General features: G+C 43.3%; 1 protein-coding gene and 1 long non-coding RNA gene across 2 annotated transcripts; one reads left to right on the top strand and one right to left on the bottom strand.

Moving 5' to 3' along the window:
- Positions 1–9,644: 9,644 nt before the first annotated feature.
- LOC123117210 (uncharacterized) lies at positions 9,645–12,493 on the top strand. The gene is made up of 3 exons (XR_006457305.1): positions 9,645–9,719; positions 11,444–11,753; positions 12,403–12,493. It is a non-coding gene; the product is annotated as an uncharacterized lncRNA (long non-coding RNA).
- A 3,441-nt stretch (positions 12,494–15,934) lies between these two features.
- LOC123117209 (pathogenesis-related protein PRB1-3-like) lies at positions 15,935–16,670 on the bottom strand. Its single transcript, XM_044538026.1, has one exon. The coding sequence runs from the start codon at positions 16,632–16,634 to the stop codon at positions 16,137–16,139; it is 498 nt and encodes a 165-aa protein (XP_044393961.1). The 5' UTR covers positions 16,635–16,670; the 3' UTR covers positions 15,935–16,136.
- Positions 16,671–24,478: the final 7,808 nt, after the last annotated feature.

Below are 24,478 nucleotides of genomic sequence, written 5' to 3'. Positions count from 1 at the left end.
CGGCCAGTAGGGGAGGCCAGCAATGGAGGGATGAGCGGCGAGGATAGAGGCACCGGCCATCGGGGACCTTCGAACCATCTTCTCCTCGTCGCCACGGCAGGTGGAGCTCGATCTGTCGAGCGCGACCTCGATCTGAAGTAGGGGAGAAGCAGCCGCAGGGGGCTCCAACCTCTTCTTCACGGGAGGGGGCAGGCGCAGCTCCTCCTCCTTACTCTCCCACACGAGAGCGGCCCCAACAACATCATCGCCTTCAAGGTCGGTTAGTCCTCTCCAGAAATCTATGGTTGATCTTTTCTCTGCGTACGGATTGTCCTGGAACCATAGAACAGGAGTAGTTTCCTTTTTTGGGGCATCTTTTCTTTGCATACTGATCGTGTTGGGGAACGTTGCAGAAAATTAAAATTTTTCCTACGGTTTCACCAAGATCCATCAATGAGTTCATCTAAGCAACGAGTCTAGGGAGAGAGTTTGCATCTACATACCACTTGTAGATCGCGTGCGGAAGCTTGCAAGGTGATGATGTAGTCGTACTCGACGTGATTCAAATCACCGATGACCTTAGCACCGAACGGACGGCACCTCCGCGTTCAACACACGTACGGAACAGCCACGTCTCCTCCTTCTTGATCCAGCAAGGGAGGGAGGAGAGGTTGAGGGAGATGGCACCAGCAGCAGCACGACGGCGTGGTGTTGGTGGAGCTGCAGTACTCCGGCAGAGCTTCGCTAAGCTATAAGGAGTTGGAGGAGGTGTTGGGGAGGGAGAAGAAGGCAACCAAAGGCCAGGGCTCAAGGTATGAAGTCCCTCCTCTCCCCCCACTATATATAGGGGTGCCAAGGGGGGGTGGCCGGCCCTAGTAGATGAGATCTACTAGGGGGGGCGGCGGCCTAGGGAGGTTTCCCTCCCCCCCAAGGCACCTAGGGGTGCCTTCCACCACTAGGACTCCTCCTAGGGGGAAACCCTAGGCGCATGGGCCTATAGGGGCTGGTGCCCTTGGCCCATGATGGCCAAGGCGCACCCCCTACAGCCCATGTGGCCCCCCGGGACAGGTGGCCCCACCCGGTGGACCCCCGGGACCCCTCCGGTGGTCCCGGTACAATACCGATAACCCCAAAACTTGTCCCGGTGCCCGAAATAGCACTTCCTATATATAAATCTTTACCTCCGGACCATTCCGGAACTCCTCGTGACGTCCGGGATCTCATCCGGGACTCCGAACAACATTCGGGTTACTGCATATACATATCCCTACAACCCTAGCGTGACTGAACCTTAAGTGTGTAGACCCTACGGGTTCGGGAGACATGCAGACATGACCGAGACTCTCTTAGTCAATAACCATCAGCGGGATCTGGATACCCATGATGGCTCCCACATGCTCCTCGATGTTTTCATCGGATGAACCACTATGTCGAGGATTCGATCAAACCCTGTATGCAATTCCCTTTGTCAATCGGTACGTTACTTGCCCGAGACTCGATCGTCGGAATCCCAATACCTTGTTCAGTCTCGTTACCGGCAAGTCACTTTACTCGTACCGTAATGCATGATCCCGTGTCCAACACCTTGGTCACATTGAGCTCAATATGATGATGCATTACCGAGTGGGCCCAGAGATACCTCTCCGTCATACGGAGTGACAAATCCCAGTCTCGATCCGTGTCAACCCAACAGCTACTTTCGGAGATACCTGTAATGTACCTTTATAATCACCCAGTTACGTTGTGACGTTTGGTACACCCAAGGCATTCTTACGGTATCCGGGAGTTACACGATCTCATGGTCGAAGGAAGAGATACTTGACACTTGCAAAGCTCTAGCAAAATGAACTACTCGATCTTTTATGCTATGCTTAGGATTGGGTCTTGTCCATCACATCATTCTCCTAATGATGTGATCCCGTTATCAACGACATCCAATGTCCATAGTCAGGAAACCATGACTATCTGTTGATCACAACGAGCTGGTCAACTAGAGGCTTACCAGGGACTTAGTGTGGTCTAAGTATTCACACGTGTATTACGATTTCCGGATAATACAGTTATAGCATGAATACAAGACAATTATCATGAACAATGAAATATAATAATACTTTTATTATTGCCTCTAGGGCATATTTCCAACAGTCTCCCACTTGCACTAGAGTCACTAATCTAGTTACATTGTGATGAATCGAACACCCATAGAGTTCTGGTGTTGATCATGTTTTGCACGCGAGAGAGGTTTAGTCAGTGGATCTGCGACATTCAGATCCGTGTGCACTTTGCAAATCTCTATGTCTCCATCTTGAACATTTTCACGGATGGAGTTGAAACGACACTTGATGTGCCTGGTCTTCTTGTGAAACCTGGGCTCCTTTGCGAGGGCAATAGCTCCAGTGTTGTCACAGAAGAGTTTGATCGGCCCCGACGCATTGGGTATGACTCCTAGGTCGGTGATGAACTCCTTCACCCAAATCGCTTCATGTGCTGCCTCCGAGGCTGCCATGTACTCCGCTTCACACGTAGATCCCGCCACGACGCTCTGCTTGCAGCTGCACCAGCTTATTGCTCCACCATTCAACATATACACGTATCCGGTTTGTGACTTAGAGTCATCCGGATCTGAGTCGAAGCTAGCGTCGACGTAACCCTTTACGACGAGCTCTTCGTCTCCTCCATAAACGAGAAACATGTCCTTTGTCCTTTTCAGGTACTTCAGGATATTCTTGACCGCTGTCCAGTGTTCCTTGCCGGGATTACTTTGGTATCTTGCTACCAAACTTACGGCAAGGTTTACATCGGGTCTGGTACACAGCATGGCATACATAATAGATCCTATGGCTGAAGCATAGGGGATGACACTCATCTCTTCTTTATCTTTTGCCGTGGTCGGTGACTGAGCTGAGCTCAGTCTCATACCTTGTAACATAGGCAAGAACCCCTTCTTGGACTGATCCATTCTGAATCTCTTCAAAATCTTATCAAGGTATGTACTTTGTGAAAGACCTACGAGGCGTCTCGATCTATCTCTATAGATCTTGATGCCTAATATATAAGCAGCTTCTCCAAGGTCCTTCATTGAAAAACACTTATTCAAGTAGGCCTTAATGCTGTCCAGAAATTCTATATTATTTCCCATCAGGAGTATGTCATCTACATATAATATGAGAAATGCTACAGAGCTCCCACTCACTTTCTTGTAAACGCAGGCTTCTCCATAAGTCTGCATAAACCCAAACGCTTTGATCATCTCATCAAAGCGAATGTTCCAACTCCGAGATGCTTGCACCAGTCCATAAATGGATCGCTGGAGCTTGCATACTTTGCTAGCGTTCTGAGGATCGACAAAACCTTCCGGCTGCATCATATACAGTTCTTCCTTAAGATGCCCGTTAAGGAATGCTGTTTTGACGTCCATCTGCCATATCTCATAATCATAGTATGCGGCAATTGCTAACATGATTCGGACGGACTTTAGCTTCGCTACGGGAGAGAATGTCTCGTCGTAGTCAATCCCTTGAACCTGTCGATAACCCTTAGCGACAAGTCGAGCTTTATAGATGGTAACATTACCATCCGCGTCCGTCTTCTTCTTAAAGATCCATTTGTTTTCTATCGCTCGCCGATCATCGGGCAAGTCTGTCAAAGTCCATACTTTGTTTTCATACATGGATTCTATCTCGGATTTCATGGCTTCAAGCCATTTGTTGGAATCCGGGCCCGTCATTGCTTCTTCATAGTTCGAAGGTTCATTATTGTCTAACAACATGATTTCCAGGACAGGGTTGCCGTACCACTCTGGTGCGGAACGTGTTCTTGTGAACCTATGAAGTTCAGCAGTAACTTGATCCGAAGTACCTTGATCATTATCATGGTTTTCCTCTTCAGTTGGTGTGGGCATCACAGGAATGGTTTCCTGTGCTGCGTCACTATCCCGCTCAAGAGGTAGTACTTCATCGAGTTCTACTTTCCTCCCACTTACTTCTTTCGAGAGAAACTCTTTTTCCAGAAAGCATCCGTTCTTGGCAACAAAGATCTTGCCTTCGGATCTTAAGTAGAAGGTATACCCTATAGTTTCCTTAGGGTATCCTATGAATACGCATTTTTCCGACTTGGGTTCGAGCTTTTCAGGTTGAAGTTTCTTGACATAAGCTTCGCATCCCCAAACTTTTAGAAACGACAGCTTAGGTTTCTTTCCAAACCATAATTCATACGGTGTCGTCTCAACGGATTTAGACGGTGCCCTATTTAAAGTGAATGTTGCTGTCTCTAGAGCGTATCCCCAAAATGATAGCGGTAAATCGGTAAGAGACATCATAGACCGCACCATATCCAATAGAGTGCGATTACGACGTTCGGACACACCGTTTCGCTGAGGTGTTCCAGGCGGCGTGAGCTGTGAAACGATTCCACATTTCTTTAAGTGTGTACCAAATTCGTGACTTAAGTATTCTCCTCCACGATCTGATCGTAAGAATTTTATCTTTCGGTCACGTTGATTCTCTACCTCATTCTGAAATTCCTTGAACTTTTCAAAGGTCTCAGACTTGTGTTTCATTAAGTAGACATACCCATATCTACTCAAGTCATCTGTGAGAGTGAGAACATAACGATATCCTCCGCGAGCCTCAACGCTCATTGGACCGCACACATCGGTATGTATGATTTCCAACAAGTTGGTTGCTCGCTCCATTGTTCCGGAGAACGGAGTCTTGGTCATTTTGCCCAAAAGGCATGGTTCGCACGTGTCAAACGATTCATAATCAAGAGACTCTAAAAGTCCATCGGCATGGAGCTTCTTCATGCGCTTGACACCAATGTGACCAAGGCGGCAGTGCCACAAGAATGTGGGACTATCGTTATCAACTTTAAATCTTTTGGCATCTACACTATGAACATGTGTAATATTACGCTCGAGATTCATTAAGAATAAACCATTGACCATCGGAGCATGACCATAAAACATATCTCTCATATAAATCAAACAATCATTATTCTCAGACTTAAATGAGTAGCCATCTCGTATTAAACGAGATCCAGATACAATGTTCATGCTCAAACTTGGCACTAAATAACAATTATTAAGGTTCAAAACTAATCCCGTAGGTAAATGTAGAGGCAGCGTGCCGACGGCGATCACATCGACTCTGGAACCATTCCCGACGCGCATCGTCACCTCGTCCTTCGCCAGTCTCCGTTTATTCCGCAGCTCCTGCTGTGAGTTACAAATATGAGCAACGGCACCGGTATCAAATACCCAGGAGTTACTACGAGTACTGGTAAGGTACACATCAATCACATGTATATCAAATATACCTTTGGTGTTGCCGGCCTTCTTATCCGCTAAGTATTTGGGGCAGTTCCGCTTCCAGTGACCCTTCCCCTTGCAATAAAAGCACTCAGTCTCAGGCTTGGGTCCATTCTTTGACTTCTTCCCGGTAACTGGCTTACCAGGCGCGGCAACATCTTTGCCGTCCTTCTTGAAGTTCTTCTTACCCTTGCCCTTCTTGAACTTAGTGGTCTTATTGACCATCAACACTTGATGTTCTTTCTTGATTTCAGCCTCTGCTGACTTCAGCATCGAGAACACTTCAGGAATGGTCTTTTCCATCCCCTGCATGTTGTAGTTCATCAGAAAGCTCTTGTAGCTTGGTGGGAGCGACTGGAGGATTCTGTCAATGACCGCCTCATCTAGGAGGTTAATGTTCAGCTGGGTCATACGGTTGTGCAATCCAGACATCTTCAGGATGTGCTCACTGACAGAACTGTTTTCCTCCATCTTACAACTGTAGAACTTGTCGGAGACATCATATCTCTCGACCCGGGCATGAGCTTGAAAAACTAGTTTCAGCTCTTCGAACATCTCATATGCTCCGTGATGCTCAAAACGCTTTTGGAGCCCCGGTTCTAAGCTGTAAAGCATGCCGCACTGAACGAGGGAGTAATCATCAGCGCGAGACTGCCAAGCATTCATAATGTCTTGGTTCTCTGGGACGGGAGCGTCACCTAGCGGTCCTTCTAGGACATATTGTTTCCTGGCAGCTATGAGGATGATCCTCAGGTTCCGGACCCAGTCCGTATAGTTGCTGCCATCATCTTTCAGCTTGGTTTTCTCTAGGAACGCGTTGAAGTTCATGTTGACATGAGCGTTGGCCATTTGATCTACAAGACATATTTGCAAAGGTTTTAGACTAAGTTCATGATAATTAAGTTCTAATCAAATTATGAACTCCCACTCAGATTAGACATCCCTTTAGTCATCTAAGTGTTACACGATCCGAGTCGACTAGCCCGTGTCCGATCATCACGTGAGACGGACTAGTCATCGTCGGTGAACATTTTCATGTTGATCGTATCTTCTATACGACTCGTGTTCGACCTTTCGGTCTCCGTGTTCCGAGGCCATGTCTGCACATGCTAGGCTCGTCAAGTTAACCCTAAGTGTTTTCGCTGTGTAAAACTGTCTTACACCCGTTGTATGTGAACGTAAGAATCCATCACACCCGATCATCACGTGGTGCTTAGAAACGACGAACTGTAGCAACGGTGCACAGTTAGGGGAGAACACTTCTTGAAATTTTATAAGGGATCATCTTATTTACTACCGTCGTCCTAAGTAAACAAGATGCATAATACATAATAAACATCACATGCAATTATATAGTTGTGACATGATATGGCCAATATCATATAGCTCCATTGATCTTCATCTTCGGGGCTCCATGATCATCTTGTCACCGGCTTGACACCATGATCTCCATCATCATGATCTCCATCATCGTGTCTTCATGAAGTTGTCACGCCATCGACTACTTCTACTTTTATGACTAACGTTTAGCAATAAAGTAAAGTAGTTTACATGACGTTATTCAATGACACGCAGGTCATACAAAAAATAATGACAACTCCTATGGCTCCTGCCGGTTGTCATACTCATCGACATGCAAGTCGTGAATCCTATTACAAAGAACATGATCTCATACATCACAATTCATCATTCATCACAACTTCTGGCCATATCACATCACATGATCAATCGCTGCAAAAACAAGTTAGACGTCCTCTAATTGTTGTTGCATCTTTTACGTGGCTGCAATTGGGTTCTAGCAAGAACGTTTTCTTACCTACGAATCACCACAACGTGATTTTGTCAACTTCTATTTACCCTTCATAAGGGCCCTGTTCATCGATTCCGCTCCAACTAAGGTGGGAGAGACAGACACCCGCCAACCACCTTATGCAACTTGTGCATGTCAGTCGGTGGAACCGGTCTCACGTAAGTGTACGTGTAAGGTTGGTCCGGGCCGCTTCATCCCACAATACCGTTGAGCAAGAAAGGACTAGTAGAGGCAAGTAAGATGACAAAATCCACGCCCACAACAAAGTTGTGTTCTACTCGTGCAAAGAGAACTACGTATAGACCTAGCTCATGATGCCACTGTTGGGGAACGTTGCAGAAAATTAAAAATTTTCCTACGGTTTCACCAAGATCCATCTATGAGTTCATCTAAGCAACGAGTCTAGGGAGAGAGTTTGCATCTACATACCACTTGTAGATCGCGTGCGGAAGCTTGCAAGGTGATGATGTAGTCGTACTCGACGTGATCCAAATCACCGATGACCTGCGCCGAACGGACGGCACCTCCGCGTTCAACACACGTACGGAACAGCCACGTCTCCTCCTTCTTGATCCAGCAAGGAAGGGAGGAGAGGTTGAGGGAGATGGCACCAGCAGCAGCACGACGGCGTGGTGTTGGTGGAGCTGCAGTACTCCGGCAGAGCTTCGCTAAGCACTATGGAGGTGGAGGAGGTGTTGGGGAGGGAGAAGGAGGCAACCAAAGGCCAGGGCGTTCAGGTATGAAGTCCCTCTTCTCCCCCCACTATATATAGGGGTGCCAAGGGGGGGTGGCCGGCCCTAGGAGATCAAATCTCCTAGGGGGTGCGGCGGCCAAGGGGGGTTTTCCCTCCCCCCAAGGCACCTAGGAGGTGCCTTACCCTCCTAGGACTCTTGCCCCCCTTGAACCCTAGGCGCATGGGCCTATGTGGGGCTGGTGCCCTTGGCCCATTAGGCCAAGGCGCACCCCCTTACAGCCCATGTGGCCCCCCGGGACAGGTGGACCCACCCGGTGGACCCCCGGGACCCTTCCGGTGGTCCCGGTACAATACCGATAACCCCGAAACTTGTCCCGATGCCCGAAACAGGACTTCCCATATATAAATCTTTACCTCCGGACCATTCCGGAACTCCTCGTGACGTCCGGGATCTCATCCGGGACTCCGAACAACATTCGGGTTACTGCATATACATATCCCTATAACCCTAGCGTAACTGAACCTTAAGTGTGTAGACCCTACGGGTTCGGGAGACATGCAGACATGACCGAGACTCTCTTAGTCAATAACCATCAGCGGGATCTGGATACCCATGATGGCTCCCACATGCTCCTCGATGTTTTCATCGGATGAACCACTATGTCGAGGATTCGATCAAACCCTGTATGCAATTCCCTTTGTCAATCGGTACGTTACTTGCCCGAGACTCGATCGTCGGAATCCAATACTTGTTCAGTCTCGTTACCGGCAAGTCACTTTACTCGTACCGTAATGCATGATCCCGTGTCCAACACCTTGGTCACATTGAGCTCAATATGATGATGCATTACCGAGTGGGCCCAGAGATACCTCTCCGTCATACGGAGTGACAAATCCCAGTCTCGATCCGTGTCAACCCAACAGCTACTTTCGGAGATACCTGTAATGTACCTTTATAGTCACCCAGTTACGTTGTGACGTTTGGTACACCCAAGGCATTCTTACGGTATCCGGGAGTTACACGATCTCATGGTCGAAGGAAGAGATACTTGACACTTGCAAAGCTCTAGCAAAACGAACTACTCGATCTTTTATGCTATGCTTAGGATTGGGTCTTGTCATCACATCATTCTCCTAATGATGTGATCCCGTTATCAACGACATCCAATGTCCATAGTCAGGAAACCATGACTATCTGTTGATCACAACGAGCTGGTCAACTAGAGGCTTACCAGGGACTTAGTGTGGTCTAAGTATTCACACGTGTATTACGATTTCCGGATAATACAGTTATAGCATGAATACAAGACAATTATCATGAACAATGAAATATAATAATACTTTTATTATTGCCTCTAGGGCATATTTCCAACAGATCGGTGGTACCCTAGAACAGGAGCAGTTTCATTTCAATTTTCGTTTCAGATAGCTCTCATTTTCTTTGGATGAGCAGAGATAATAAAAACATGAGCTTGAGGTGTGTTGCGCAAAGAGAGTTCTCCCTGGGATTGATGTCGGCAAGCCTTAAAGCTGCAATCAAGTAGGTATCCCTCTGTATGTAGTCATGTAGCACATGAAAATTGTAGCTTCCTTCTAAAAATGCAATTTCACTAATTATCCAAAGCACTGAAATTCATCCCTTGCGTAGCCGCCGTCGGTGGAGATTTGTAGCCAGGTTCATATCGACCAGAAAATGGAGATTTTTTTCCAGTAGTATGGACTTTTGCTCTGCTATGCTCTTTTCAGGTATGCAAGCCCCCCTCGCTAATTATCAATTGGTATGAAACTCTCTCTGTCAACTCTATCTCATCCTGGGGAGGCTTTGTAAGATACTGAAATTTGTTGACAATGTGTTTCAGGTTTTGTGTAGATGTTGTTTGCATCGCACTTCAGTTCAGAACATGGAGGGTTAGGCGGCTCGCCAATTGGTAAATATATCTTATGCTTATGCAATTGATACCCTGTACTGAATCTCTTCAACTATATAGTTTCCTCAGGCAGAGTTTATATAGTTGTTATCTCATAAGGATTCATATGTATTATTTACCAGTTCGGTTGCCAAACTTCTTGTGTGATAGCTTTCTTTTTATTTCTTCCTGTTTGGGGCCATCTTTAAGTTGAGGTTAATCAATTGATGTCACTGTTTTTGGAATGAAAAAGAACATGCTAAGCTTGCATATTTTAAGGTCATGAGGCTTCAATTTAGTCTATTTCCCTCACTACACATAGGAGCATTCAGGTAATTTCTTGATAACTTCACATCTACTATTCCCAAGCTGTGGTCTTCCATTTGTACTGGCGTTGTACTAATTATTCTGGTTGTTACTCATGTTATTGTCGTTTATCATGATAAAATTCGGTTCTTGGCTGTGTCAGGTTCGCTTAGTTTAATTTTGATATACCTAGAGTGCAGATGATGGGCTAATATAACTTTTTCTGCTTCTGGGAGATGATGCAGTGTTTTTTCCATATATATTGTGCACTGCTTTTGGTTGTTTAATTGCAGAAAAAACAAGTTACAACCATATTTTGTAGTGATCAGATTATTGTGATGCTCGTTCTCAAATTTATGAGGGCACTCCCTGTCTTTTTGTTGATAGCTGACCAATTTCATTCCCTATAGTTTTTAAATATATATCCGTGCCTCCTTTTGTATCTTCTAGGTTATTTCTTATTTGCTAAGTTCTTTTATATAGAAAAGTAACACTAACAACATGTTATCCAAATTGATCTTCCTGGTGATTGCTTTGGTAATAACTACACACTTCTAAATTTGTCATATTTTTGGTCTGCATAGCTGATTTCCCCTGAGGATTGCAGTAACGTTTAAACAAGTATGTACACTTCTAAACAAGTATGGAAAAGGCGACTTGCTTGAACTGAATCAGCCATAAACCTCCCTTAATTATGTACATATCTAAAAAAAACTATAGGTCTACGTCCCTGTAGAAATACACAAGTATATTTGTAACACTTAGATGCTTACCTAGGAAGCTTGCATCACAGACCACCGAGGAGGACGACACCCGGGTTCAGCCCCGTTGGAGTTGGCATCTGCTCACAGCAGACTGCAGATGTTGTCCGTATTTTGTTTCTTTTCTCTTGTAGCAAACACATGCAGGTGCTGAGATAAGGTCGAATTATATTGAGATTCGTAGCTGCTAGGTAGTATATATTAGCACTAAGTTTCTTTCAAGTTCTGGGCATAATCTGTGCGGAATTTCGATGTACTCCTAGAACAACAGTTGTAGCTCTTGTTTTTATGTTTCCAATGGTGCTGGTTTCACTGAAATTTGATTGGTAGTTTAGGAGTTAAGCCAGAAGCGATGCTACTGTTTAGTAATAACGAGGCTGTGAGAAGATCTGTTTACCTGTCTTCAACAAAGTTAGAGACAGTTTTAGTCGCAATCATCTGAAATAAAGTTATAGGGAATTCTCTATAGGTATTTGAGAATAGTTTATTTGATGAGATTGGTTAAGCGATTTAAAAGCTATTAACAGATCAATGAGTGACTCAGTAACTCAGTCGAAGTTTGAGCTAAACTTAGAACTGGTTATTTAGGTTTTTGCTTGAGGGAAATATTAATGTAGTCATGAAATAGATATTTAACCTTTTTTGTATGTAAGTTGATATAACTTTTATGTACTGCAGGCAGTTCGTTAAAATCCACAGAACAGTTCCTTTAGTAGGCGATAGCAAGGCACTCAGACAGTCTTAATTTGGGGAAATAAGATCAATGAAAAGATAGGTTACCTGATGATACACTTGAAAGAGAAAGGGATATGATATTTCGTTGATGACGTGAACTGCAAAAGGATGCTCTTGGTGGCAACATCCCGGGCTTCAGAAACATGATTGGTTCAGCCGAAAGGATGTATTGCAATTATGCAGAGAGATGGAATTGTTTGAACTCCAGTGCCACCTTCACCAATCGATGGCATGACAAGACATGCCATAAGAGGTACCTTCCGCTTGTTCTTTTGCACTGCTTTGTTGGTTTGAAACTGTGTGTATTGATTCTTTAGGAATCTCTTGAATCACCTGATAAAGGATCAAAATCATCACTCCCCACTAGAACCTGCTAGGTACCTAATCTTTCAAATGTATGATGCAACCAAGATATTATATTTGTGTGTCATTCTTATGTGGTTATTAATACCTGACTGTCGCAAATGCAATTCATGAAGTTCCTGGATATACAGAAACAATAAGAGTATTGTTTAGTCCATCGCAGGTTGATAGCCACACTACCAAGGTCGTAATTGTTCTTGGCAATCATGAGCCTAACCACACAGTTTATTTTTAATATACCTGATACAAAATGGTACCACACTAGGGGTGAAAATGCAGGTCACTTGTCGTGAACACCAGAACATAAGCAGGCTGAAGGAAAAAAGCATACATTTGTGGTCATATGTTGTTCCCAAAGAAAGAATCCTTTGTAGCATTTAGACTCCTATGCACTATAGCTTTCCATTCATTAGCAAACCCCAGGATGCATTCCTAATAATGACCACCCATTTATTTATTTTGCAGGATCAACATATCTAAACAGACTTTTTTATAGACATGTGTTTGATTAATCATTGACGTTTGACAACGTGGTGCAGCATCGATGCTTCTAGGATGAAGAATGAATGCATGTCATTCAGGAATAACTGTGGACAGTGAAATGTTGAAGGGTCCGTCTCTCACCCCCACTCCATATAGATTCTTAGTTCTTCATAGCCATTGTCTCTAATATCTTTTTGTAATATATTTTGGCTTGGAAATATAAAAACTCTGTGCTGCCTATCACACGATTTTTCGTCATCCGGGCAAACCCCTTTTCCGTTAATTTCTTGATGTATGGTTATAATGCAGTCTTCTAGACGAGGATGGATTTAGGCTGTGTGATTCCATAGTATGCATTGCACTTCCTTTAAGCATGATTATCTGAACATGCATGGTGTATATTGCTCAGTTTCTTTTTCTGTTTATATTTCCTGGATATATTACATGTATTACATTAGAATATAGCTTCTACTGATGTACTATTATTTTTCTTCCTGGTCTATGTGGAAGACACCATGTATATCTAATATCTCCAGGTTTCAGGATTTAAATGTCCTTTGTTTTGTGTACCAGGTGGTTACCTGAGATTTTATTTGCTTACTCTATTAGATCATGAGCAAATTAAGACGTATGTTGATGTTGCAATTGATAGTGTTTCCTGTCATATTGTTGATTCTCTTACAGATCCACCACCTGAAATAGTGCAAAGCAGTCTGCATTAGAGTTTAGGTACCGGGTTTTAACGAGAACATTTGCCCTCATGAAGCCCCCACTTTGTGGCCATTGCAGTTGTGGCTAAGGAGGATATCCATCAGCGCCAGCTCACTGCTTACCTATGTAATCAACCTATATTTTCAACCTTTTTGTTTATAGTAAGTAGAACAATGCCTAGAAAGAATGAAAGGCCGTTTCTAATTACTTTTGCTGCGTCTAACCTAACTGCCATGCCTATGTGACCACTGAAGCAAACACATGTTGTTTCATCTGCAGTGTAGTCGAGATTTAGTTTCAGTGATATCTCAACCCTTTTGTTCTTGCTCTAAAGAACGAGACATACGTAGGCCTTAGACTATGGTAATCATCTATGTGCTACGCATCCTTTTGTGGTCGTGTATTCTAAATGTAATCAAGCACTTCCTAATATTGATGTATTCCCTCAGTTGTATTCGTACTGCTACATATTCATCATAACACTACCAATCATATATACTCCCTCCTTCCATGTATATAGCAAATTCAAATGTGTCTATATGATGAATCTCAACCTAAGTGCCTTTCTTGATACAAGCAATGTAAATAAGCTATCGTAAATTGATCTTATGCCTCTCTTACAATGTTATGCATCGACTGTATCTAAATATTTTGTTATGCATAGTATGGTATTATCAGGTGATCTCATTGCTTCCTTTTAGCCTATCATGATACCAAGTATCTATTAAGTATCAGTCACATATACATGATTTGAATGCCCTACTGCTCTCTTGGCAGATAGGTACACAACACATATAATTTGGTTACTGTGATAATGGTATATCTTTCTATGGATTCGTGAACACACAAGCAGATACAAAATCATAGACTACAGTTTCTAACAGTACATTCTTCCTTGTATCATTTAACAACTGCAATGGAAAAAGTGAAGATTCCACCAAAAGTACTAGACGCTATGATGCACAAGCTTGGCCTCCCAAATGCAGTTTACTCAACACAAAAGGGGCGGACGGTCGGTCTTGACGCAACAATTCACTTCTATGGATGTAAGCAACAACTGGACAATGGACTTCCACAAAAATCAATGTCCATCCATGTGTACGACAAACTCGAAGAAGCTGAGAACTGACTAGCAACTGAGGCTCTCAAATGCATACAGGGCTCTTACAGCAAAGTTTTGCAAGACAAAAACTATGACAAGGCACAACCAGCTCAACAAAAATGCCAGGCCCTAGAGTATCAACAAAAAGAAAAGACGGAATAATCAACTATTTTAGCAACAGCTGGTGCAATAGCCTCATTGGAGATCGCATGGCAGCAAAGAAACTTTATCGCATAATAGATACAAACTTCACAGCTGGTTCAACATTGAAAGAGAACAATCTCAATCATGTTTTATCACAGGTAAAATATGTTGCTGACCGTCTTAGCAATACAACAACATAGTCTGAATATGATCTCTAGCAAACACACCACAATTATTGGAAACTCGACGATGACATCAAATGAATTTCTCCTTTGAGCAATGCAGGCCATGAAGAATAGCAACTATGAAGAGTTGACTCAGAGAATCGTTCTGAATGTCCAACGATACATCTGTCAAACGTATCTCTGCCTATCTACATGCCTTACTCATAACATTGTAAATGATCGTTCATAAGCTTCTTAGAAAACATGTTCAGCAACGACCATCTATCTATCATCAATTCATACTTATTTCTGTATGTTTCATTCTGTGTCTACATATTTGAATGCACACTCTTTCAATACTTGGCTTGCACTCGGCCTTTTGCGCCATCGGCGCAACGGGTCATCTAGTTTATATAATACTTGAAAGAAGCCGGCATCTCCAATACAATAATTATCTACTTTGCATTTATAAAAATATTCCACACTAAGTGTTATTGGCTTCCTACCATACACCTTCACAATCATTTGTAATTAACAAAAACGCCGGTAAGTTATCTTCTAGAACAAATAGTGAAAGCATTTCATCTCTTTTGGTGGATGAAGGGGTAATTGCCCGGTTGTTTGAACCTGATCTTGAATTGGCGCCCAGGTCGGCGCCGGACACCGCCGTTTCATGGATTTTGAGGGTACTCTCTGCCGAAATACCCTGGCAGCTCGCAAATGATGCAACCCAGAGTATCCGGCCTTTGAAGCAGCTTAAGAAGGCCTCAAGGCCCGGCGCACCATTGATGTCCCGGTGTCGGTCCGAGCTGTGTAGCTGTACGTGTGCACTAATAATTGATGGCTCCTTGCTTGTGTGTGTTCCTTCGAGATTATTTCTTCGTCCATCCTTCCTCCTCGCCCGAAGAGGAATGTTGACAAGAGCGTAGGGGATGACCACGATGGATTTAGGTACTGCCGCTCAATCACAACACCAGATCTGGAGTACCATAGGCATGCATGGCGTTGGATGACTCTCCCCGCGGCAGGATTCATGGCGTCGAGGTCAGATCTACTGCATTCACGGGCTGGGCCGCAAGCGAGTCCGGAACCTACGATGGACCGCTAGTCGAGAGCGAGCTTGCACGGGACCACGACCGGAGCTGGATCCAGAGTGAAACCTGGGAGTGGATGGGTGAGCCATAATGGCAGATTGGGTGACTGTCACGGCGGGAGTGGCCTATGGCGTGGAGGAGGGAGCGCGAGTCTCAGGAACAAGACCTAGTGTGCCCTCTCGAGATCTACTCCGTTTTACGAGTTGGGATCCGGAAAAAAAATGCACAACATAGAGAACAAGTGCGAGATGACAAAACGGAAGAAAGACACTTTGATTAGTGGTTTCTAAGTGTGCTGGGTTTTTTTCACAGGGAGGCACATATACCATGCACAGTATAATAGTAGAACCATATATTCATCCATAAACACTGCTTATACAATAACACAACTTATTACCTGAATCATAACGGTACATATATACAGCCGGTCTAAACAATATATGGCCTCAAATCCGGCCGGCTGGTTAATTATATATCACATCTGATCACACTGTGGTTATCAGAGCTTAATCATTTTATTTATGCAATACGCCGTACGTACATGCACGCTCGCATGCATGCATGATGCATATAGCCTAGTACGGGCTCACCCCGGGGAAGTTGCCTGGCGGGTTGTAGCTGCAGATGATGAACACACCGTCGCCGCTGTCGCAGACGACGCGGGCGCAGCCGATGGCCGTCGAGTCGCGCCACACCACCTGCGTGTAGTGCCCGCACGACTCACCCTCGGGCGCCGAGCAGGTGTTGCTGTCGTGGTCGTAGTACTGCTTCTCCGACACCCACGAATTCACGGCGTCCGTCGCCGTCCACTCGGTCCCGCCGCCTCCGTAGAGGTTCTCCCCGTACGGCCGGCCATCAGGAGTATGGATCAGCTGGCAGTCGCCGCGGCGCTGATCCGCGTAGTCCTGCGCGAAGGCTGCCACCGTAGCGTCCCATGTCACCTCCCCAAGGCCCACGTCGGCGCGCGCCGCGTTGTGGGCGTCCACGAAGTCCTGCTCCGAGTTTTGGGCCGTGACCGCCATGGCCAACATGAGAGCTACGAGCAGCACCACTAGCTTCGTCGAGTACTCCATCGCTGATGAAGAGCTTACAAAACTAATCAAGGAAGATATATCTGTAACGATGAGATAGACTGCCACCATGCGTACGTTGTGTATTTATACTGCCTGCACATGATCGATTGCTTCTCTGAGGTATAACTAAGCTTGGAAAGTTTCATAGAAAAAATATATCTCAACGAATTACACTGGTCAAATACGAAGCACATATGCGCGCGTTGAGGTAGTCAGATATAATCGTCCGCGGCCTGTTATTTCTTCTGATCGAGATTACCTCTGCCGATGTTGAGGAACTTCGATCGTCATTTGATCTGGTGGCACGAAAATAACTGCATCATCTTCATTGGCCGAGAAGAGGTCAGGTCGTACTAGTCGGGACACACGTACCTAGTAGCTAGCCAACTAGGTGCTAGTGGTACAAACGTGTAAAATGATTAAGTTCAAGAATATTTCTTTCGGGTTCAAGTTGTACAACTTGTTAAGGCAATTGGTACTCGCACACGTAAGAACCATTTTTTGCTTGTAATTGAGTTGTTCTAATACTGTGTGCCGGTTGCTACATAGGATTTATTTTTTCGTTGGCGATAATATATGAGTAGCTAACATATCTCTTTTATTTTGCTTTGTCATGCCTCTGTCATTTTCATGTGGATTGCAACTTTCGTAACATCCCCTCTACCCCCTCTCATGCACCATTTTTTTATTACGTATAGTGGCTAGAAGCCAATTCTTGCTTCTCCCCGGAACAGGACAAAAGTCAGTTTGTTCTTTAAATTGAAATGTTGTTTGTGGTCCTTGTTGTTAGCCAAATGAGTGTTAATTTTCTTGTTCAACTTCAAGCGAGATTGATTTAACCTTGGCCATGGTCGCGGAAATCTTATTTTGAATGTACCACAACATTTTTTATATATAAAGTGGGGCGTGAGCTTTTTCGGTAACGTGGCACAACTCAATCAGCGGAAAGTTGTTTTTGGCTCTTCTTTTGTCTTTCTAGCTATACTGCAACATTATGATCATATTGATGTCCTAGTGCATGGTACTTGGAGATAAGAAAAACTCGGCAACTATACAATGTGTGCAAGTAGGAGTGATGCAAAGTGATATGCCTCGGCAAAGTGGTCGATCGATGATACAACCGTGGGTGAGCAGATAGAGCCACGAGACAAGTAAAGGGAGTGTCGACGACGAGGGAAACATGACCGAGATCGGCTAGAGTGGTGGAAGTTGTGCGCATGACCATGTAGCTATAGAAGTGCGACCCAAGGCAATGATTTGCCGAAGTAGTGGGATACGGAGTGTGTGTGTGCATTATGACAGAGTGGTGCATCGTGTGTGATGTTATCAGTAGAGCGAAAGAAATAGTTGACCGGCAAGAAGAGGAAGGAAAGTCGGTAATATTATGCTGAGTGTTTCTAGTTTTTGCTCGGCAAATTGGGTTTTATGCTGAGCACCCCATGAAGTAACACTCAACATACAACCGACCACTCAGCGTATGCAGTTTTTCTTGTAGTGAATGGCAACATGAATTCTGTCTGTGCAAGTTGTATCCGAATAAAGAGAATGCACACCATAGAGAACAAGTGTAAGAGATGAAAAAAATGAAAGAAATAAGCTTTCATTAGTGGTTTCTATATGTGCTGATTTTTTTCCATAGCAAGGCCACAAATACCATAATCAACATAACAGTAGAACTATATATTCATCCATAAACACTGCTTGTACAATAACACAACTTACTTGAATCATAGCAATACATACACATTGCCGGTCTAAACTGTACTAGCCGTGCGAAGCCATGGCGGCCTGCCGTGCTCGTGAAATTGCCCATCGTCGGTTTAGCTGTGATTTGTCCGGCTGTTGTTTTTGTATGAGAGATCAAATCAATGTAGCATAGAAGTTTTTTTCTATTGTAGAATATCAAAAGGAAGAGCATTTTTGTTGCTGCCGTTCATTGAAAGTATATCTCTCAATTTTCTGTCAAGGGCCTCAAAATGGTGTCGGTGTACCATTGGAGCACCATCCCAAAGTAGCAGACATGTTTCTTCAAGCAAAAATGCATGAACAAAGCCCCTCAAGAATAACCGGACCATTAGCTAGATTTTTAATTGCCAGAGCAACCTGCATGACTTACCCACTGATCAGTATATACAAAATATATTTTCTTTTCTGGTTCAGTTCAGACACTTGCCAATCTATACCAAGAGTATCTATTCTACTGTTTAAAAGCTAGCGACAAAAACCAGACAGAACATGTTTGAGATTTTTTTTTGTTATATGGTTTTAAAATTTACCAAATCGATAAGAATCATGCTGGCAATCTTCACAAATTTATTCCCTTGTTTCCACATCACTATTGTGAAGTCGAGATTTATTGTGCACTGCATTCTTCAAAGTAGAAACAACAACCAAACAATCTGAATGATGGGATGGATTACAACTGTAGTCGGTGCTTTTAGTCCTTCAGTCAGGCAATAATTTCGGTTTCTTCAGCCTCGAGTCACAACATGAGAGAGAAGACACGGGCAATATGATAGACCCCTCCAGATTACAGTAGCTGCACCAGTGCTTCCTTGTCCAATATTAGCATCATAACCTGCAACCAATACGATTTATTTTCTGCATATATGCACCCAGAGTATCAAATAAACATAAATCATTGTCGGCGGGTTAACTCGCAAGAATTGATTGAACTCTTTCGAAGATATTTTGAGACGTTCTATTGAGCAACAACTGAACTAAGGAACACTATTTATAAGATTGCAATTTAACCTATAAACCCTGGAGAACCGCTAGGCAGGATGAAGCCATAGACGTCGCCTTTAAATCGCCGTGCCACCGCCTGTAAATTATGTGCCCCATCGAGGGCATTTTGGTCTTTTTATGTCCAGGGGTATAAATCGCAACCGCTCCCGTGGAGAAACCCTGGCCGCCGCCTGCCGTCCCACTCGCCTCCCCCTCCTCGTCGCCCTCCTCCTTCTCCTCCCATCGCCGCCCCTCCTCCCACCGACGTCCCCTCCTGCTCCGCCCCTCCCCCCACCCCCTCCCCCCTCCCCCGCAGCTCGACGGCCAGTAGGGGAGGCCAACAATGGAGGGATGAGCGGCGAGGATAGAGGCACCGACCATCGGGGACCTCCGAACCTTCCTCTCCTCGTCGCCATGGCAGGTGGAGCTCGATCTGTCGAGCGCGACCTCGATCTGAAGTAGGGGAGAAGCAGCCGCAGGGGGCTCCAACCTCTTCTTCGCGGGAGGGGGCAGGCGCAGCTCCTCCTCCTTACTCTCCCACACGAGAGCGGCCCCAACAACATCATCGCCTTCAAGGTCGGTTAGTCCTCTCCAGAAATCTATGGTTGATCTTTTCTCTGCGTACGGATTGTCCTGGAACCATAGAACAGGAGCAGTTTCCTTTTTTTGGGTATCTTTTCTTTGCATACTGATCGGTGGTACCCTAGAACAGGAGCAGTTTCATTTCAATTTTCGTTTCAGATAGCTCCCATTTTCTTTGGATGAGCAGAGATAATAAAAACATGAGCTTGAGGTGTGTTGCGCAAAGAGAGTTCTCCCTGGGATTGATGTCGGCAAGCCTGAAAGCTGCAATCAAGCAGGTATCCCTCTGTATGTAGTCATGTAGCACATGAAAATTGTAGCTTCCTTCTAAAAATGCAATTTCACTAATTATCCAAAGCACTGAAATTCATCCCTTGCGCAGCCGCCGTCGGTGGAGATTTGTAGCTAGGTTCATATCGACCAGAAAATGGAGATTTTTTTCCAGTAGTATGGACTTTTGCTCTGCTATGCTCTTTTCAGGTATGCAAGCCCCCCTCGCTAATTATCAATTGGTATGAAACTCTTCTCTGTCAACTCTATCTCATCCTGGGGAGGCTTTGTAAGATACTAAAATTTGTTGACAATGTGTTTCAGGTTTTGTGTAGATGTTGTTTGCATCGCACTTCAGTTCAGAACATGGAGGGTTAGGCGGCTCGCCAATTGGTAAATATATCTTATGCTTATGAAATTGATACCTCGTACTGAATCTCTTCAACTATATAGTCTCCTCAGGCACAGTTTATATAGTTGTTATCTCATAAGGATTCATATGTATTATTTACCAGTTCCGTTGCCAAACTTCTTGTGTAATAGCTTTCTTTTTATTTCTTCCTGTTTGGGGCCATCTTTAAGTTGAGGTTAATCAACTGATGTCACTGTTTTTGGAATGAAAAAGAACATGCTAAACTTGCATATTTTAAGGTCATGAGGCTTCAGTTTAGTCTGTTTCCCTCACTACACATAGGAGCATTCAGGTAAATTCTTGATAACTTCACATCTACTATTCCCAAGCTGTGGTCTTCCATTTTTACTGGCGTTGTACTAATTATTCTGGTTGTTACTCATGTTATTGTCATTTATCATGATAAAATTCGGCTCTTGGCTGTGTCAGGTTCGCTTAGTTTAATTTTGATATACCTAGAGTGCAGATGATGGGCTAATATAACTTTTTCTGCTTCTGGGAGATGATGCAGTGTTTTTTCCATATATATTGTGCACTGCTTTTGGTTGTTTAATTGCAGAAAAAACAAGTTACAACCATATTTTGTAGTGATCAGATTATTGTGATGCTCGTTCTCAAATTTATGAGGGCACTCCCTGTCTTTTTGTTGATAGCTGACCAATTTCATTCCCTATAGTTTTTAAATATATATCCGTGCCTCCTTTTGTATCTTCTAGGTTATTTCTTATTTGTTAAGTTCTTTTATATAGAAAAGTAACACTAACAACATGTTATCCAAATTGATCTTCCTGGTGATTGCTTGCGTAATAACTACACACTTCTAAATTTGTCATATTTTTGGTCTGCATAGCTGATTTCCCCTGAGGATTGCAGTAACGTTTAAACAAGTATGTACACTTCTAAACAAGTATGGAAAAGGCGACTTGCTTGAACTGAATCAGCCATAAACCTCCCTGAATTATGTACATATCTAAAAAAAACTATAGGTCTACGTCCCTGTAGAAATACACAAGTATATTTGTAACACTTAGATGCTTACCTAGGAAGCTTGCATCACAGACCACCGAGGAGGACGACACCCGGGTTCAGCCCCATTGGAGTTGGCATCTGCTCACAGCAGACTGCAGATGTTGTCCGTATTTTGTTTCTTTTCTCTTGTAGCAAACACATGCAGGTGCTGAGATAAGGTTGAATTATATTCAGATTCGTAGCTGCTAGGTAGTATATATTAGCACTAAGTTTCTTTCAAATTCTGGGCATAATCTGTGCGGAATTTCGATGTACTCCTAGAACAACAGTTGTAGCTCTTGTTTTTATGTTTCCAATGGTGCTGGTTTCACTGAAATTTGATTGGTAGTTTAGGAGTTAAGCCAGAAGCGATGCTACTATTTAGTAATAACGAGGCTGTGAGAAGATCTGTTTACCTGTCTTCAACAAAGTTAGAGACAGTTTTAGTCGCAATCATCTGAAATAAAGTTATAGGGAATTCTCTATAGGTATTTGAGAATAGTTTATTTGATGAGATCGGTTAAGCGATTTAAAAGCTATTAACAGACCAATGAGTGACTCAGTAACTCAGTCGAAGTTTGAGCTAAACTTAGAACTGGTTATTTAGGTTTTTGCTTGAGGGAAATATTAATGTAGTCATGAAATAGATATTTAACCTTTTTTGTATGTAAGTTGATATAACTTTTATGTACTGCAGGCAGTTCGTTAAAATCCACAGAACAGTTCCTTTAGTAGGCGATAGCAAGGCACTCAGACAGTCTTAATTTGGGGAAATAAGATCAATGAAAAGATAGGTTACTTGATGATACACTTGAAAGAGAAAGGGATATGATATTTCGTTGATGACGTGAACTGCAAAAGGATTCTCTTGGTGGCAACATCCTGGGCTTCAGAAACATGATTGGTTCAGCCGAAAGGATGTATTGCAATTATGCAGAGAGATGGAATTGTTTGAACTCCAGTGCCACCTTCACCAATCGATGGCATGACAAGACATGCCATAAGAGGTACCTTCCGCTTGTTCTTTTGCACTGCTTTGTTGGTTTGAAACTGTGTGTATTGATTCTTTAGGAATCTCTTGAATCACCTGATAAAGGATCAAAATCATCACTCCCCACTAGAACCTGCTAGGTACCTAATCTTTCAAATGTATGGTGCAACCAAGATATTATATTTGTGTGTCATTCTTATGTGGTTATTAATACCTGACTGTCGCAAATGCAATTCATGAAGTTCCTGGATATACAGAAACAATAAGAGTATTGTTTAGTCCATCGCAGGTTGATAGCCACACTACCAAGGTCGTAATTGTTCTTGGCAATCATGAGCCTAACCACACAGTTTATTTTTAATATACCTGATACAAAATGGTACCACACTAGGGGTGAAAATGCAGGTCACTTGTCGTGAACACCAGAACATAAGCAGGCTGAAGGAAAAAAGCATACATTTGTGGTCATATGTTGTTCCCAAAGAAAGAATCCTTTGTAGCATTTAGACTCCTATGCACTATAGCTTTCCATTCATTAGCAAACCCCAGGATGAATTCCTAATAATGACCACCCATTTATTTATTTTGCAGGATCAACATATCTAAACAGACTTTTTTATAGACATGTGTTTGATTAATCATTGACGTTTGACAACGTGGTGCAGCATCGATTCTTCTAGGATGAAGAATGAATGCATGTCATTCAGGAATAACTGTGGATAGTGAAATGTTGAAGGGTCCGTCTCTCACCCCCACTCCATATAGATGCTTAGTTCTTCATAGCCATTGTCTCTAATATCTTTTTGTAATATATTTTGGCTTGGAAATATAAAAACTCTGTGCTGCCTGTCACACAATTTTTTGTCATCCGGGCAAACCCCCTTTTCTATTAATTTCTTGATGTATGGTTATAATGCAGTCTTCTAGACGAGGATGGATTTAGGCTGTGTGATTCCATAGTATGCATTGCACTTTCTTTAAGCATGATTATCTGAACATGCATGGTGTATATTGCTCAGTTTCTTTTTCTGTTTATATTTCCAGGATATATAAATTACATGTATTACATTAGAATATAGCTTCTACTGATGTACTATTATTTTTCTTCCTGGTCTATGTGGAAGACACCATGTATATCTAATATCTCCAGGTTTCAGGATTTAAATGTCCTTTGTTTTGTGTACCAGGTGGTTACCTGAGATTTTATTTGCTTACTCTATTAGATCATGAGCAAATTAAGACGTATGTTGATGTTGCAATTGATAGTGTTTCCTGTCATATTGTTGATTCTCTTACAGATCCACCACCTGAAATAGTGCAAAGCAGTCTGCATTAGAGTTTTGGTACCGGGTTTTAACGAGAACATTTGCCCTCATGAAGCCCCCACTTTGTGGCCATTGCAGTTGTGGCTAAGGAGGATATCCATCAGCGCCAGCTCACTGCTTACCTATGTAATCAACCTATATTTTCAACCTTTTTGTTTATAGTAAGTAGAACAATGCCTAGAAAGAATGAAAGGCCGTTTCTAATTACTTTTGCTGCGTCTAACCTAACTGCCATGCCTATGTGACCACTGAAGCAAACACATGTTGTTTCATCTGCAGTGTAGTCGAGATTTAGTTTCAGTGATATCTCAACCCTTTTGTTCTTGCTCTAAAGAACGAGACATACATAGGCCTTAGACTATGGTAATCATCTATGTGCTACGCATCCTTTTGTGGTCGTGTATCTATTAAGTATCAGTCACATATACATGATTTGAATGCCCTACTGCTCTCTTTGCAGATAGGTACACAACACATATAATTTGGTTACTGTGATAATGGTATATCTTTCTATAGATTCGTGAACATA

This window comes from Triticum aestivum, chromosome 5B (assembly GCF_018294505.1).
Source record: "Triticum aestivum cultivar Chinese Spring chromosome 5B, IWGSC CS RefSeq v2.1, whole genome shotgun sequence".
NCBI classification, from domain to species: Eukaryota; Viridiplantae; Streptophyta; class Magnoliopsida; order Poales; family Poaceae; genus Triticum; species Triticum aestivum.
Note: the sequence above shows the minus strand (reverse complement) of the source record. Positions and strands in the feature narration are given on the sequence as shown.

What these genes read in the sequence shown, in the direction of transcription:
- LOC123117209 (XM_044538026.1), bottom strand. Translation starts at nt 16,634, where the DNA reads ATGGAGTACTCGACGAAGCTAGTGGTGCTGCTCGTAGCTCTCATGTTG.